General features: G+C 42.5%; 1 protein-coding gene across 1 annotated transcript; it reads right to left on the bottom strand.

Moving 5' to 3' along the window:
* Positions 1–2: 2 nt before the first annotated feature.
* Positions 3–18400, bottom strand: asah2 (N-acylsphingosine amidohydrolase 2). The gene is made up of 21 exons (XM_024387757.2): positions 18242–18400; positions 17593–17734; positions 17259–17365; positions 16794–16937; positions 16414–16590; positions 13930–14057; positions 13710–13787; positions 13410–13530; positions 10935–11060; positions 10665–10754; positions 10208–10312; positions 9543–9624; positions 8920–9035; positions 8637–8731; positions 8299–8338; positions 2388–2486; positions 2206–2301; positions 1957–2109; positions 1779–1835; positions 1583–1671; positions 3–629 (listed from the first exon to the last, which is right to left on the bottom strand). Exons 2-21 carry the CDS (start codon positions 17723–17725, stop codon positions 431–433), a joined length of 2235 nt encoding a protein of 744 aa, XP_024243525.1. The 5' UTR covers positions 17726–17734; positions 18242–18400; the 3' UTR covers positions 3–430.
* Positions 18401–18548: the final 148 nt, after the last annotated feature.

Raw genomic sequence — 18548 nt, 5'->3', positions numbered from 1 at the left:
CAATACTTCAAATCCTTTAATTCTATTAAAGAATCAGGACTGCACATAATGACATACTAAAAACATGTGAATAAACGGATCATAGACAAATGATTTTAACTTCCATGGGAGATGAAATATAGACGAGCACTGAAGCAGCTCTCATTCAAAACCACACGTATTTTCCCTTCACACCTTGTAGAGTGTAGTCCCCGTTTGGCACATGGGCTATTTGCACGTCAACCCAAAGGCCGGTTTTGTTTTTTAAGCATGGGTCTCGTGTAATGCTTTAGCATGGGTCTCGTTTAATTAAAGCTTTAGTACTGTACATGCATTGTGTCACATTGAAATAGAGAACATACCATATTTATCATATCAGGGCCACTAGAAGTGTACACTATCGTCTGCCTTATTTCCACTGCTGGTCTAGTCGTATTCAAATGATCAGTGGTTAGTAATTCGACTTTATTTTGGAGACTCTGAAGACATCGGATACACCCTCATACGCCATGATCACAGTCTCTAGGAATCCCTTCCACTGTTTGTAGTGTCCAAAGTGTCGGATCCTGTAGGAGCCAGCCTGGGCTGACAGAGGGATGTGCCACTCAATGGTAGCATTGCTCTCCGCTCCATTCTTCACCCAGTGAAACCTATTGGGAAAGGAGAGGAGAGGAGAGGAGACAATACAAGAGAAAACAAGAAAACGAGAACACGGGGGACATGAGGGGTCAGTGACACCCTCCATTTGAACCCTCCCCCCCACCTCCACCCCTGATGTCGTCCGGATTATGTTGTCTGAGCTTCTCAAAGAGACTGTGACCTCGTTACTGTCACACAGATATATATCAGGCTTGGAGGTCAGTGGAGCAATGCAGACCCCATTAAACTAGGGTTGAATCTAACCCTAATTGGGCTATACCACCTCTAAAGACCACCCCCAAGCAATCATCCTGCCCAACCTACCAATGCTCCTCTCAAAATACCTGTTATGCTTGCAATTAACGTCGCAGCCGAACTCTGCCAATGAACGACCAACTCGGCCATCAACAATCAAAATACACTACATCCTTATGATTTCTTTAGACACATCTTGTGCGTCATTGTGAACCTGGATTTGAGCCTGTGTTTAAAGGGATACTGTGAGATTACCCAGAGTCAGATGAACTGGTGGATACCATTTTTATGTCTCTGAGTGCAGTATGAAGGAAGATAGTGGTAGTTTTGCGAGACAACTAAGACAATGTTGTACAGTAGCAATGCCAGCGTACCAGTAGACTTCCAGTCGTTTCGCTAACGCCAGTTAGCATTGGCTCGGAAACTACCGCCAACTTCCTTCATACTGCTCGAGTTCATCTGACTGGGTAAGTAGAATAGCCTGTGTGTTAAGCTGTGGTGATAATCAGATACAAGGTGCTGACTCAGCACACCATTATCAACGAGTGGTCCTTGAAAGATAAGGCCCGATGTGAATAATGCCCAAGATAAAATAATCAAATCGAACAGATAGTTTTCCAGGTGCCGTTAATTATTACAGAGGCCATTAAAAATGGATTGGGTCTGATTGGGTTTATGAAATAAGGAATTTGAATGAACAGTGCTCTACCTTGTCTCCCAAGAGGCATCTGTGTGAACGACGTCCCAGTGTGCTGTGCTGTTATGATACTTTTCCACGGTAACAAAAGTCTTATCCCTCTGAAATGACATGGTATCAGTGATGTGCTACACACTATACAACCAAGGTATCTAAAGAAGCATAATGCCATCAATGATACTAGTTAAGTGTAAGATTGCGGCCTCACAATGTCTCCTGAGTGTCTTGGATTCCCTGCAACAAATGTGACAGAAGCAACATCCCCCTACAGGAATACATTAACATCGCTTGAACTGCATTCATATGCTGAGGAGATTCAGTATTGATCTTGTAAACACATTTTTTTTAAACATCAGCTCATAGCATTTTGACCAAGTCAGACTTACAACCGTGTACTCTGGGTCCACTCGCTCTAAAACCTCTCCAAACGTGGTGTTGATTGGCTTTTTGTCTACAGCCGCAGCAGGAAGCAAGCTGAACAGCTGACTGTCCTTGAAGAAAGGGGGCTCGGGACCCTTGGGCAGCTCCTGCTCTTTACCCTGTGAGCATAGGAGAAGTTGAAATACAGTAGGCTGGAATAGGACATTCACTGGAACAGGAGCCGGTACGTGTACTGTACAGTATGTGGTTCTCACCTCTGCAATGGCCTTGGCCAGGCCCCTAAACTTCTGAATGTATGCAGAAAGTGTATGAGGCCCGTAGATGGTGGAAGCTCCTTCATAACGCTGGATCTGTAGAAAAAAATACTCCTCAGTGTCTATGGGCCCTTTTGTGATCAGTGATTTGATACCGCTCAAAATCACTTGTTCTCTCGTACCTGGTACTCCTCATAGGTGGTGATGTAATGAGTGTAGATGTTGCACAGGCCAGCGACGACCACCTCAGCGTTACTGAATGTTCCCTGGGCCTCCAATTCCTGATCAACAGACACATACACAAGGATCATGTAGTTCACAACGATGGGGCTGAAGTGGAGTAGGTTGAGAGCTTCAAGTTCCTCGGTATCCACATCACTAAGGATTTAACATGGTCCAAACACACCAACACAATTGTGACGAGGGTACGACAACTCCTCTCCCCCTCAGGAGGCTGAAAATATTTGTCAAGGGCCCTCCGATCTTTAGGACCTCTATACCAGGCAGTGTCAGAGTATGACCCTAAAAATTGTCAAAGACTCCAGCCATCCAAGTCATAGACTGTTCTGTCTGCTATCGCATGGCAAGCAGTACCAACAGGACCCTGAACAGCTTCTACCCCCTAGCCATAAGACTGTTAAATAGTCAGTTAAATAGTTAACCAAATAGATACTGGGACTATCTGCATTGATCCTTTTTGCACCAACTTTTTGGACTCATCAGTGTCACATACACTGCTGCTACTGTTTACCAGTGGAGGCTCCTCAGAGGCGCAAGGGGAGGACCATCCTCCTCTGTTATTGTAATACAAATTAAAATGATTAAAAACATTAAAAATGTTATCCTTTGTAGATAAAACTATAGTAAATACATTCATGTCACCAAATAATTGATTAAAACACACTGTTTTGCAATGGCATACAGTAGCCTCAACAGCACTCTGTAGCGTAGCACCATGGTGTAGCCAGAGGACAGCTAGCTTCCGTCCTCCTCTGGATACATTGGCTTCAATACGAAACCTAGGAGACACATTGTTCTCAACCCATTCCATAGACTTACACAGTAATTATGACAACTTCCAGAGGACGTCTTCCAACCTATCAGAGCTCTTGCAGCATGAACTGACATGTTGTCCACCCAATCAAAGTATAAGAAAATGAATCTAGTACAGAAAGAATAAGCTACAGCCAGTAGCTGTAGCTAAAAGCTTAAATAAATCATTCTCTCTACTATTATTCTGACATTTGAAGTCGGACGTTTACATACACCTTAGCCAAGTACATTTAAACTTTTCACAATTCCTGAAATTTAATCAGAGTAAAAATTCCCTGTAATAGGTTAGTTAGGATCACCACTTTATTTAAAGAATGTTCAATTTCAGAATAATAGTAGAGAATGATTTATTTCAGCTTTTATTTCTTTCATCACATTCCCAGTGGGTCAGAAGTATACATACATTCAAATAGTATTTGGTAGCATTGCCTTTAAATTGTTTAACTTGGATCAAACATTGCGGGTAGCCTTCCAAAAGCTTCCCACAATAAGTTGGGTAAATTTTGGCCCATTCCTCCTGACAGAGCCGGTGTAACTGAGTCAGGTTGTAGGCCTCCTTGCTCGCACACGCTTTTTCAGTTCTGCCCACACATTTTCTATAGGATTGAGGTCAGGGCTTTGTGATGGCCACTCCAATACCTTGACTTTGTTGTCCTTAAGCCATTTTGCCACAACTTTGGAAGTATGCTTGGGGTCATTGTCCATTTGGAAGACCCATTTGTGACCAAGCTTTAACTTCCTGACTGATGTCTTGAGATGTGCTTCAATATATCCATATAATTTACTTCCTCATGAAGCCATCTTTGTGAAGTGCACCAGTACCTCCTGCAGCAAAGCACCCCCACAACATGATGCTGCCAACCTCGTGCTTCACGGTTGGGATGGTGTTCTTCGGCTTGCAAGCCTCCCCCTTTTTCCTCCAAACATAACAATGGTCATTATGACCAAACTGTTCTATTTTTGTTTCATGAGACAGAGGACATTTCTCCAAAAAGTACGACCTTTGTCCCCATGTGCAGTTGCAAACCATAGTCTGGCTTTTTTATGGCGGTTTTGGGGCAGTGGCTTCTTCCTTGCTGAGAGGCCTTTCAGGTTATATTGATATAGGACTCATTTTACTGTGGATATAGATACTTTTGTACCTGTTTCCTCCATCATCTTCACAAGGTCCTTTGCTGTTGTTCTGGGATTGATTTGCACTTTTCGCACAAAAGTATGTTCATCTCTAGGAGACAGAAATACATCCACACCTCCAATTGACATGTCAATTAGCCTATCAGAAGCTTCTACAGCCATGACATCATTTTCTGGAATTTTCCAAGCTGTTTAAAGGCACAATCAACTTTGTGTATGTAAACTTCTGACCCACTGGAATTGTGATACAGTGAATTATAAGTGAAATAATCTTTCTGTAAACAATTGTTGGAAAAGGGATGTGTGTCATGAACAAAGTAGATGTCCTAACCGACTTGCCAAAAGTATAGTTTGTTAACAAGAAATTTGTGGAGTGGTTGAAAAATGAGTTTTAATGACTCCAACCTAAGTGTTTGTAAACTTCCGACTTCAACTGTATGTTGCAAACTTTCATTCATATGCTAGGTTGTAGAAACCTCATGATGGGTATCGGGAACATTAGAGTATCATGTAGTAGCCGAAACCTATCGATGTTACATTGAGCTGGGTGAATAGAATATGAATGATAGTCATCCAATATGCTGCAATAGAATTAAAAAAATATTGGCCTCGCTAATCTTGAACGGCACCGTCCACCCATGCTGTTTACTATCCTAGTTATAGTGCATTCTGAAAGTACTTAGACCCCTTGACTTCTTCCACTTTGTTACTTATTCTAAAATGAATTACATTTCCCAACCCCTCATCAATCTACACAAAATACCCCATAATGACAAAGCAAAAAAATGAAATATAATATTTACATAAGTATTCAGACCCTTTACTCAGTACTTTATTGAAGCACCTTTGGAAGCAATTACAGCCTTGAGTCTTTTCGGGATGATGCTACAAGCTTGGCACACTTGTATTTGGAGAGTTTCTCCCATGCTTTTCTGTAGATCTTCTCAAGCTCTGTCAGGTTGGATGGAGAGTGTCACTGCACAGCTATTTCCAGTGATGTTCAATCGGGTTCAAGTCCGGGCTCTGGCTGGGCCACTCAAGGACATTCAGAGACTTGTCCTGAAGCCACTCCTGCGTTGTCATGGCTGTGTGCTTAGGGTCGTTATCCTGTTAGAAGATGAACCGTTACCCCAGTCTGAGGTCCTGAGAGCTCTGGAGCAGGTTTCATCAAGGATCTCTCTTTACTTTGCTCCCTCGATCCTGACTTGTCTCCCAGTCCCTGCCGCTGAAAAACATCCCCACAGCATGATGCTGCCACCACCATGCTTCACCGAGGGATGGTGCCAGGTTTCCCCCAGATGTGACACTTGGCATTCAGGCCAAAGAGTTCAATCTTGGTTTTATCAGAGCAGAGAATCTTTTTTTCTCATGGTCTGAGAGTGTTTTTGGCTAACTCCAAGTGGGCTGTCATGTGCCTTTTACTGAGGAGTGGCTTCCGTCTGGCCACTCTACCATAAAAGCCTGATTGGTGGAGTGTTGCAGAGATGGTTGTCCTTCTGGAGGTTATCCCATCTCCACAGAGGAACTCTGGAGCTCTGTCAGAGTGACCATCAAGTTCTTGGTCACCTCCCTGACCAAGGCCCTTCTACCCCGATTACTCCGTTTTTCCGGGCGGCCAACTTTTTCCATTTAAGAATGATGGAGTCCAGTATGTCCTTGGGGACCTTCAACGCTGCAGACATTTTTTGGTCCCCTTCCCCAGATCTGTGCCTTGACACAATCCTGTCTTGGAGCTCTACAGACAACTCCTTTGACTTCTTTGCTTGGTTTTTGCTCTTACATGCACTGTCAACTGTGGGACCTTATATATAGACAGGTGTGTGCCTTTCCAAATCATGTCCAACCATTTGAATTCACCACAGGTGGACTCCAATCAAGTTGTAGAAACTTCAAGGATGATCAATGGAAACAGGATGCACCTGAGACTCAATTTCGAAGTCTCATAGCAAAGGGTCTGAATACAGTATTTATGTTTTAAGGTAAGGTATTTCTGTTTTTTATGTTTAATTCATTTGCAAAAACCTGTTATCCCTTTGTCAGATGACAGACAAAATTAGGGGAAAAAATCCAGAAAATCACATTGTAGGATTTTTAATGAATTTATTTGCAAATTATGGTGGAAAATAAGTATTTGGTCACCTACAAACAAGCAAGATTTCTGGCTCTCACAGACCTGTAACTTCTTCTTTAAGAGGCTCCTCTGTCCTCCACTCGTTACCTGTATTAATGGCACCTGTTTGAACTTGTTATCAGTATAAAAGACACCTGTCCACAACCTCAAACAGTCACACTCCAAACTCCACTATGGCCAAGACCAAAGAGCTGTCAAAGGACACCAGAAACAGAATTGTAGACCTGCACCAGGCTGGGAAGACTGAATCTGCAATAGGTAAGCAGCTTGGTTTGAAGAAATCAACTGTGGGAGCAATTATTAGGAAATGGAAGACATACAAGACCACTGATAATCTCCCTCGATCTGGGACTCCACGCAAGATCTCACCCCGTGGGGGTCACAAGAACGGTGAGCAAAAATCCCAGAACCACACGGGGGGCCCTAGTGAATGACCTGCAGAGAGCTGAGACCAAAGTAACAAGGCCTACCATCAGTAACACACTACGCCGCCAGGGACTCAAATCCTGCAGTGCCAGACGTGTCCCCCTGCTAAAGCCAGTACATGTCCAGGCCCGTCTGAAGTTTGCTAGAGAGCATTTGGATGATCCAGAAGAAGATTGGGAGAATGTCATATGGTCAGATGAAACCAAAATATAACTTTTTGGTAAAAACTCAACTCGTCGTGTTTGGAGGACAAAGAATGCTGAGGACAAAGAACACCATACCTACTGTGAAGCATGGGGGTGGAAACATCATGCTTTGGGGCTGTTTTTCTGCAAAGGGACCAGGACGACTGATCCGTGTAAAGGAAAGAATGAATGGGGCCATGTATCGTGAGATTTTGAGTGAAAACCTCCTTCCATCAGCAAGAGCATTGAAGATGAAACGTGGCTGGGTCTTTCAGCATGACAATGTTCCCAAACACACTGCCCGGGCAACGAAGGAGTGGCTTCGTAAGAAGCATTTCAAGGTCCTGGAGTGGCCTAGCCAGTCTCCAGATCTCAACCCCATAGAAAATCTTTGGAGGGAGTTGAAAGCCCGTGTTGCCCAGCAACAGCCCCAAAACATCACTGCTCTAGAGGAGATCTGCATGGAGGAATGGGCCAAAATACCAGCAACAGTGTGTGAAAACCTTGTGAAGACTTACAAAAAACGTTTGACCTCTGTCATTGCCAACAAAGGGTAAATAACAAAGTATTGAGATAAACTTTTGTTATTGACCAGATACTTATTTTCCACCATAATTTGCAAATAAATTCATTAAAAATCCTACAATGTGATTTCTGGATTTTTTTTCCTAATTTTGTCTGTCATAGTTGAAGTGTACCTATGATGAAAATTACAGGCCTCTCTCATCTTTTTAAGTGGGAGAACTTGCATAATTCGTGGCTGACTAAATACTTTTTTGCCCTACTGTATATACACATTCACCTCAATTACCCCGTACCCCTGCACACGGACCCAGTACTGGTACCCCTTGTATAGCCAAGTTATTGTCACTCAGTGTGTATCTCTTATTACATGTTTTACTTTTCTATTATTTCCCTATTTTCTTTCTCTCTGCATTGTTGGGGAGGGCCTTAAGTAAGCAATTCACTGTCAGTCCAAACATGTTGTATACAAAGCATGTGATTTGATAAAATGTGATTTGTATGACATACATTCATATTTAAAACATAAAGAATGCTAACAGAATATTTGCCTTAATGAGTGGGTGTGCATGCATGTGGTGTGTGTGCGCGTGCATGTGTGTGTGTGCCTTCATTTGTATGTGTGTGATATTTGATTCTCACCTGCTTGACTGCCTCTCTTATCCTCCTTCCTGACATCGTGCTGCAACACAACGGGTCAACAGAATTCAATCAATGTCTTTTAACACGTCAGCTAAACAAACACTGCGGACTGTCTGTTTTGTGTTGTGTGTTCTCTCTAAAGGTTGACTTGCATTGTTCTTTCAATGTGCGCCTGAATGCGTGACCAGCAACCAAAGAGTCACAACCTGTTCCATCTCAAGTCCAACTCTAACTCATTGTTGCTTAATCACATTCTCCATGGCAGCATTGTGAGGAGAATCTAATTAGGGTCTATTAGGGTCAAAAAAAAAAAAATACAGACTGTAGTGGAAACTCACGTCATTTCTCCAGGGATAGCCACAATGGCCACAGGTCCTATGGTGATGATCTGAACGTCCACAATGCTTGGGTGCCAGGGAAGGGGCCAGGTCATCTAAGGTAGAGAACGACACGGTTACCGTCACATCTCACCGATGGTGACATCATGTACCGTACACTGACACACGGCTCTGGCTATGGAAACCCAATTTCCCTACTGTACCGCCACAGTTCAAGCCCATGGAAAGTCTCTGGCCGCACTTGGACTGCAATGGAAAAAGGCAGAAAGAGAACAGTACCCACCTCTCCAGTGCTAAAGAGAATAGGTTTGGGTTGGTGGCAGTCCTGCGTCTCATTGGAGGGAGCTCCAAGCAGTGCATCTCTAATTCCGTCCCAAAATGGGTCACCCTCAACAGCCCCTGGATACATACATTTCAGAACAATTCAGTACATTGAGGGGTGATTATCTCAGTGACAATTATCTTAATATAGTACAATAATATACATTGAGTGTTCAAAACATTAGGAACACCTTCCAAATATTGAGTTGCACCTCAATAACGTGGGGGCATTCCACAGGGATGCTGGCCCATGATGACTCCAATGCCACAGTCGTGTCAAGTTGGCTGGATGTCCTTTGGGTGGTGGACCATTCTTGATACACACGGGAAACTGTTGTGCGTGAAAAACCCAGTAGCATTGCAGTTCTTGACACTCAAACTGCACTTAAATACCAATACCAAATGCCAATACCAAATACCAATCTACACTGATTGAAGTGGATTTAACAAGTGACATCATTAAGGGATCATAGCTTTCACCTGGATTTACCTGGTCAGTCGTATGTCATGGGAGGCGCATGTGTTACTAATGTTTTGTACACTCAGTGTATAATGGACAATAAAAAGCAGAGAAGGGTTTCTAACCTTGTGTGAAATTGAGGTCGCCTCCTCCGTCTGTAGTCCCTGCGGCGAAGCTGTGGCCCAGGGCTGGTTTACAGGTTCTGCCCTGATTGTGAGAGAGACAAGCGTGGTCAGAATCACAAAATTCAATACATATTGTATCAAAATGAACTGGGTCAAACTTCTGTAGTTATAATAATTAGAATAATAATAATAAGGTGGGTGCTTATATTTGTCCTATTTCATGTACAAGAGTGTATTAATACGCATGTGTGAATTGAAAATGTGTTTTTTTTTCCACATCCCAACTCTTCCTGAGACACCCTTAGAGAGTGGGATCACGGCCAGTGTCTGCCATAATCGACGGCGTCCCTGGAGCAATTCGGATTAAGTGTCTTGCTCAAGGGCACATTGGCAGATTTTTCAGTTTTATCACACTGCAGTCGACATCAGGGAATTATATTATCCTTGAAAGTACTTCCAGCATTATCTCTGATGTTGATAAAGCAAGGCACCATAAAAGTCAATACCTAGAACATCCTCTTAGTGTTTCAAGATAAAGAGTGAGGCAGAGGTGAGAAGTTGAATCGAGGGCATTCTTTGTTACTTGCGACACACTTTTTGGTTTGGCTCCCTGTGTGCTCTCAGGTTTAGAGGTTAGGTTTAGAGTTAAGGTTAGGGTTTCTCACTGTGTGTGTAGAGTTTAGCTGGACGGTCACGTCAGTCATATTCACCCACTGATGGGCTGCATGGAGGGGCCCACGAACCTCCTGTCTGGCCTTACCATACAGATCCTTTAGGGGGCAGACAACAATATAACAGGCATTTACAGATTAGTCATTTAGCAGACACTCTTATCCAGAGCTAATTAATGCTAACTTAATTAGCATTAAGTGCCTTGCTGAAGGGCTGATGGACATGTTTCGCCTAGTCTGCTCGGGGATTCGAACCAGCAACCTTTCGGGTTACTGGCCAACGTTCTTGACCCTTAGATTACCTAGATATGAATCACCAACTCAACTAATATCTTGATTGAGAAGATAAACATCTATCCACGTAATTGGTTTCTCAGCAAGGCAAAGTTGTTTCACAGATCATGGACTTAAAATAGGCATATCACTCATAGTGACCGGTAAGATGTCTTACCTTTGCCCTTTTGAAAATGTTCTCTCCTATGATCTTGGTGTTGTTGAACATGTCAGATCCTGCCGGACCCAGCGCAACACACATTTTTAGCTGGAAAAAAATCACACAAGAGGTGGTGTACACAGGTTGGAGCGGTAGTGTTTTTTTTTGCTATGGATTCTATGCGAACATAAACTCTGAATTTGCACTGAACGTAAACATGCTGTTCAGTAAACGTCTGATACAGTATTCCATGGAGTACTCCTATTGTTTTGTGTCTGCCGTACACACCCCTCCGATGGGACAGGAGCTGTTGAGGTAATCACAGGGGAGTCCAGTGTTGGCACAGAATGGCCCTCTGATGTTTGGGCTGGCGTCTCCCAGGTTAGAAGAGGCAAAGGCTGCCACAAACGGCCCCTGGAACAAGACACAGTGTCATACAAATGGAGTAAGGCGTCCTTCACATACAGTACCAGTCAAAAGTTTGGACACACCTACTCATTCAAGGTTTTTTAATTAAAAACAAAACATTGTAGAATATTAATGAAGACATCAAAACTATGAAATAATCACATATGGAATCATGTAGTAACCAAAAAAGTGTTAAACAAATCAAAATATATTTTTGATTTTTCAAAGTAGCCACCCTTTGTCTTGATGACAGCTTTGCACACTTTTGACATTCTCTAAATCAGCTTCACCTGAAATGCTTTTCCAACAGTCTTGAAGGAGTTCCCACATATGCTGAGCACTTGTTGGCTGCTTTTCCTTTCACTCTGCAGACCAACTCATCCCAAACCATCTCAATTGGGTTGAGGTCAGGTGATTGTGGAGTCCAGGTCATCTGACACAGCACTCCATCACTCTCCGTCTTGGTCAAATAGCCCTTACACAGCCTGGAAGTGTGTTGGGTCAATTTCCTGTTGCACCCCCACATCATCACACCTCCTCCTCCATGCTTCATGTTGGGAACCACACATGCAGAGATCTTCTGTTCACCTACTCTGCATCTCACAACGGTACTGCAGTTGGAACCAAAATTCTCCAATTTGGACTCTAGACCAAAGGACACACTTCCACCGGTCTAATGTCCATTGCTCGTGTTTCTTGACCTAAGCAAGTCTCTTTTTCTTATTGGTGTCATTTAGTAGTGGTTTCTTTGCAGCAATTCGACCATGAAGGCCTGATTCATGCAGTCTCCTCTGAACAGTTGATGTTGAGATGTGTCTGTTACTTGAACTCTGTGAACCTCTGCATTTATTTGGGCTGCATTTTCTGAGGCCGGTAACTATAATGAACATATCCTCTGCAGCAGAGGTGACTTTGGGTCTTCCTTTCCTGTGGCCGGCCTCATGAGAGCCAGTTTCATCATAGCGCTTGATGGTTTTTGCGACTGCACTTGAAAAAACTTTCAAAGTTCTTGAAATTTTCCAGATTGACTGACCTTCATTCATCTTAAAGTAATGATGGACTGCCGTTTCTCTTTGCTTATTTGAGCTGTTTGCTTATTTGAGCTTTTAACAAATTGGGCTATCTTCTGTATATCACCCCTACATTGTCAAAACACAACTGATTGTTTCAAATGCATTAAGGAAAGAAATTCCACAAATTAGCAAGACACACCTGTTAATTGAAATGCATTCCAGGTGACTACCTCATGAAGCTGGTTGAAAGTATGCCAAGAGTGTGCAAAGCTGTCATCAAGACAAAGGGTGGCTACTTTGAAGTATGTAAAATCTAAAATATATTTGGATTTGTTTAACACTTTTCTGGTTACTACATGATTCCATAATATTTGTTATTTCATCGTGTTGATATCTTCACTATTATTTTTCAATGTAGAAAATAGCCAAAATAAATGAGTGGGTGTGTCCAAACTTTTGCCTGGTACTCTATATATTCCATATATTACACAATGTGTCACGTCCTGACCTTAGTTTATTTTTTATGTCTCTATTTTAGTTTGGTCAGGGCGTGAGTTGGGGTGGGCATTCTATGTTTTGTTCTGTGTTTATATTTCTATGTGTTTGGCCTGGTATGGTTCCCAATATGAGGCAGCTGTCAAATTTTGTCTCTGATTGAGAACCATACTTAGGTAGCCTGTTTTCCCACTTTTGTTTGTGGGTGGTTATTTTCTGTTTAGTGTGTGTTGCACCTGACGGAGCTGTTTCGATTGTTCTCTTTTGTTACTTTGTATTTAGTGTTCAGTTTACTAAAATGATGAACACTTACCACACTGCACCTTGGTCCTCACCTTTTTCTCCCGATGACAATCGTTACACAATGTAATATATTTAATATACATATTTATTTTGTTTCCTGTCCCATGAATGTAAGTTTCCAACATCACTTTATTAATCAATACTTGAAATGTTCCCAGCTCTAATGAACTCATACCCCGATTTAGCCAAGTTTTGCATATGTAAACAGTTTTGATTTTGTTTAAGTAAGAAAGAAATCAAAGCTCAGCTCTCGAATGATTGTGGAGAGCTAGATTTAATCAACTTGCTTAACAGAGAACTGCATTAACATGATTTAATTACAGAAGTTAAGTTTATTACACATTCAGCCCAAAAGTGCAGAAAAATAACATTTAGATTGGCTCTGTTTATTTGTTCCACACAGGCTCTCAACAGACTCGAGTCACTCTCCCAACACACACATTCAATCATTCTGTAGTTGCAATGGGGAAACGGCCAACAGCCACCACGTCTCTATTATACTAAATATGAAAATGTTGACTGGACAAGGATAATGAAACCTCACCTCTCCAGGCAAGAAGCCAATGTTTTTCTCCTGCTCCAGTAGGTAAGACGCATAGCCCATGTTATCACTGCTGACCATCTGATTGGTGTAGTTCATACTGACGGCATGGACAGCGAACCAGCTGAAAGTGACAGTGCCATATGTCAATGGGTCTGATAAATGTGAACCAGCGGGTCAGAGGGCCTCAAAGACATCTCACTGACATTCTCATAAGTCATTATAGCCCGATTTTGACACCAACAGGCCACAGGTTGGGTTTGTATGATGCACATAAGAGGTGGAAACGTGTTTCTTTTTTACCTGAGCATGCCCATACCATCTCCATCCAGGTCTGTGAACTTCAGAAGTGTGACCTGCTTGTCTGTGTTGGATTTATACCTGTAAAAGGTTGTATGATTGAGAGTCTACAATACAAATCAATTTCTGAAACATTCATTAATATGAACAAGCCTGGTCTACAAGCTATATCCTGTATTTATACTTTGTGAGCTACTGTATGAAAAAAATGGTACAAACATACTTGTTCCTCTCCTCTGCAGGGTTGTTGAGGTAGGAGTGAGGACTTCTGTTTAGGTTGCTCTCCTCAAGCTCTCCTTTGCTCATGTAGATTCTCCCAGGTTTTATACTCCTGTGTGCTATATCAATGCTCTAAGTGGACACACAAGGTTTTATTGTCAAACCGCAAACTCCAACAGCATTTTCACTAGTTCATCCATTTTATTGTATTAGATACCATACAGTGGGGCAAAAAAGTATTTAGTCAGCCACCAATTGTGCAAGTTCTCCCACTTAAAAAGATGAGAGGCCTGTAATTTTCATCATAGGTACACTTCAACTATGACAGACAAAATGAGAAGAAAAAAAATCCAGAAAATCACATTGTAGGATTTGTTTATGAATTTATTTGCAAATTATGGTGGAAAATAAGTATTTGGTCAATAACAAAAGTTTATCTCAATACCCTTTGTTGGCAATGACAGAGGTCAAACGTTTTCTGTAAGTCTTCACAGGTTTTCACACACTGTTGCTGGTATTTTGGCCCATTCCTTCATGCAGATCTCCTCTAGAGCAGTGATGTTTTGGGGCTGTTGCTGGGCAACACGGACTTTCAACTCCCTCCAAAGACTTTCTATGGGGTTGAGATCTGGAGACTGGCTAGGCCACTCCAGGACCTTGAAATGCTTCTTACGAAGCCACTCCTTCATTGCCAGGGCAGTGTGTTTGGGATCATTGTCATGCTGAAAGACCCAGCCACGTTTCATCTTCAATGCCCTTGCTGATGGAAGGAGGTTTTCACTCAAAATCCCACGATAATGGGCCCATTCATTCTTTCCTTTACACGGATCAGTCGTCCTGGTCCCTTTGCAGAAAAACAGCCCCAAAGCATGATGTTTCCACCCCCATGCTTCACAGTAGGTATGGTGGTGTTCTTTGGATGCAACTCAGCATTCTTTGTCCTCCAAACACAACGAGTTGAGTTTTTACCAAAAAGTTATATTTTTGTTTCATCTGACCATATGACATTCTCCCAATCTTCTTCTGGATCATCCAAATGCTCTCTAGCAAACTTCAGACGGGGCTGGACATGTACTGGCTTTAGCAGGGGGACACGTCTGGCACTGCAGGATTTGAGTCCCTGGCGGCGTAGTGTGTTACTGATGGTAGGCTTTGTTACTTTGGTCCCAGCTCTCTGCAGGCTCACCGTTCTTGTGATCATTTTGACCCCACGGGGTGAGATCTTGCGTGGAGTCCCAGATCGAGGGAGATTATCAGTGGTCTTGTATGTCTTCCATTTCCTAATAATTACTCCCACAGTTGATTTCTTCAAACCAAGCTGCTTACCTATTGCAGATTCAGTCTTCCCAGTCTGGTGCAGGTCTACAATTTTGTTTCTGGTGTCCTTTGACAGCTCTTAGTTCTTGGCCATAGTGGAGTTTGGAGTGTGACTGTTTGAGGTTGTGGACAGGTGTCTTTTATACTGATAAGTTCAAACAGGTGCCATTAATACAGGTAACGAGTGGAGGGCAGAGGAGCCTCTTAAAGAAGGTCTGTGAGAGCCAGAAATCTTGCTTGTTTGTAGGTGACCAAATACTTATTTTCCACCATAATTTGCAAATAAATTCATTAAAAATCCTACAATGTGGTGTTTGATGGATCGCGGGAAAAGAGCAGGAATAGGCTTTTGTAGGCTACAGTCCAAACTATGTCTTCCAATAGTGCGAATGCTGTTGGCATCCAAAGATTATTCAACTTGAATTAACGCTTGGAGATGACTGCTCTCTGTATGTTTTGGTGGCTGAAGACTTTCACTGCTAGTGAGGATGACCACACTACTTCAGTCCGCCAGTGTCTATCAGGCCACAAGCGTCGGGCCAAGTGCATACTGTTGGCTATCCTGCCCCGACCTTTGCAGAGCGCCCAGGGCTATCCCATCTTCACCAGCATCTGCTGGTCCTTATCCACAGAGTTAGTCTCCCCCACTAAGCCCTGTTGGTAGGGCAACAAGAGAAGGCAGGATGACATTGATGAAGAGAAGCAGCAGACCTGGGTTGAGGCTCTCACTCAGGAGCTAGTGGAGGATGAGGACCCTTTTGTTGATCCTGACTATGAGGCGGGTTCTCTTGCTATGGGTTGCTTGACTGGGCCCAACCCTTCTCTTCTCACATTGGTAGTGTAAATGCATGCAATAAACCAATTTCTTCACACACACACACACACAAAAAATCCTACAATGTGATTTTCTGGATTTATTTTCTTCTCATTTTGTCTGTCATAGTTGAAGTGTACCTATGATGAAAATTACAGGCCTCTCTCATCTTTTTAAGTGGGAGAACTTGCACAATTGGTGGCTGACTAAATACTGTTCTGGCCCACTATATATAGTGAAGTAATGCAACTCAAGTACTGTAATGCATAAAACGTGATCAATATAGTCAACTTGAGGCAGTAAGATGAATGGATTTATACAGTATATTGCAGTCAGGAGTGACATAGGGACAGGCACCTTGACAATTCCATTGACGATGGCTTTGATGGAGGGTTTGATGTAACCTTTACTAGTGATCATGAAGAGGGTGTATTGGAAGTACCCACCCAGACCAGAGTGTGTGTGGGTGCCGCTCAGAATCACGTTGTCCTGTCTGTACAGGATACCATATTTCACCTCAAGTTCCTTCAGCACCTAAAACGCATTGCATTGGATGAGACAACACTGACTACTAATTCAAACATATGCATTTTTTGAGTGTGTTTTATAGTGCATTTGCATTCTCCATTTCCGTCAGCCTCCTCCTTGATTCTGAAAGTTGATAGAGTTTAACGTGTGTGTGTGTATGTGTGTGTGTGTGTGTGTGTGTGTGTGTGGTTCGGTATACTGTAGCTCACCTCCAGCCGTAGCCTCTGAGAGACCATGCCGATGTCAGCTGTCACAAACACCACCCTCTTGCTCCCATTATCCACAATAAAGGCCCTGCTGAAGAGGCGTGTGTGGATACCCGCAGCAGTCTGCTCCAAGTTCGCATAGCCCATCTGGAATGAAGATATACCATTAACTTCCATGGTTTATGGCATTGTAAGTGCAAACTGTAAACAAATAAAAAATGAGGACTTCTTATCACAGATCTTATCTCGTTGTCTCGTCATAAATGCTATCACAGATTCTTATCAGGTACTTCTCAATGTGGGTATGTCAATCTTGGGCCACATCTCCATGACAATGATTTGTGAGCATACAAGAGACGCCACTAGTGTAATGCAAGAAGCATGCGTGACGTTTTGTGAAATAGTCAAGAAAATACCCAAATAAATAAAACTTCAGTTTTGGAGTCCTGAAGGACCGCTGCCACTCACCAGGGGGACATCCCCAGGGGGTCCTGTGCAGTCTGCTCTGCCCACCCCTATGAGGTATGGGTTCTCATGTGGTCCTGCAGTAGGATTTACTGTAGGCTCTGGTTCCTCTGTAGTCAAAAAACATTACACATCAGTTTTTCATACCATCAAAAATAAACACGTTTCTGAATTAGACTTTTAGAAATAAAAGGAATTAAGATTTCAATTTTTGACAGTCATGTGGTCAAGGAACTCGTATTCGTAAATAAACAACATGATAAACCCCTGCTATCTCGCACTGAAATAACAAACTGCCCACATGAGCAAAAGCAGACAAGCGGACATGAACTCTTACGCAATCGGTCTTCCCAGTGGACGGCCATGACTGAGATGAGCCCCACAGACACTGCGGTCATGACCACAAACAGGACCATGAGGGTGACTTCGAGGGTGCTCAGGCCACCGCACACTGTTTTCCCCCGAGCCATGGCCCAACGCTAAGCATAACAGACATGGTGGTAAGAATGTTAATAGAGGCACTTCTTAAAAATGTGAGAAGTGTTTCATGAAAGAAAGTCATTCAGCTTAAATCTTGATATAAGCACACTAATGATACGAAATGTATTAGAAAAGGATTGCAAATAGAAGAATGAAACGGTTATTGAAAAACTTAATAAAATCTGTTTATGCTGCATCGTTTCATTCTGTTTTTTTTGCATGGATTTATTTTGCAACTGGACAGAAAAGTGTAACCTGTCTATGTTGACTATATTCCACAAGCAATCACAACTGTTGAAGCTCCAATTCTTTCTAATATTGAATGACATTCCAAGATAACAACCGTCAATAGCAGAATCATTTCTAGTTCACTGCAGAATGACACGCCATAGCACACCACGAGAGCATAACGGGTGTTTGTCATGGAGTAGAAAATGCCATTACCCATACATAAGAATTCCATTTCAACGTAGCAAAGCAACCAGGTAAAAGCATGTCATACTCACGTATTGTTTACACGCTCCTTGAGCGACGGATCAATATCTTCAGGAGAAAAAGACAACACGGATGGAATTGTGTCTAATAGACCGACAAGGTTATAGTGTACAGTCCTGAAACAGAGGTAATATGACTTGACTGATATTTTTTTTTACAGCCTGTATTGAAAACAACCCAACAGTACAATAAAATAAATCTCTGCCTAGTCCAAGGGTGGCTTTTGTTACATAACTATTAGATTTCACTTTGAAGTATTTTCACTCCAAAAGGTCATAGATGCCTATGGTTGATTACAGAGTGATATAATATTATACA

This window comes from Oncorhynchus tshawytscha, linkage group LG25 (genome assembly GCF_018296145.1).
Source record: "Oncorhynchus tshawytscha isolate Ot180627B linkage group LG25, Otsh_v2.0, whole genome shotgun sequence".
Classification (NCBI taxonomy): domain Eukaryota; kingdom Metazoa; phylum Chordata; class Actinopteri; order Salmoniformes; family Salmonidae; genus Oncorhynchus; species Oncorhynchus tshawytscha.
Note: the sequence above shows the minus strand (reverse complement) of the source record. Positions and strands in the feature narration are given on the sequence as shown.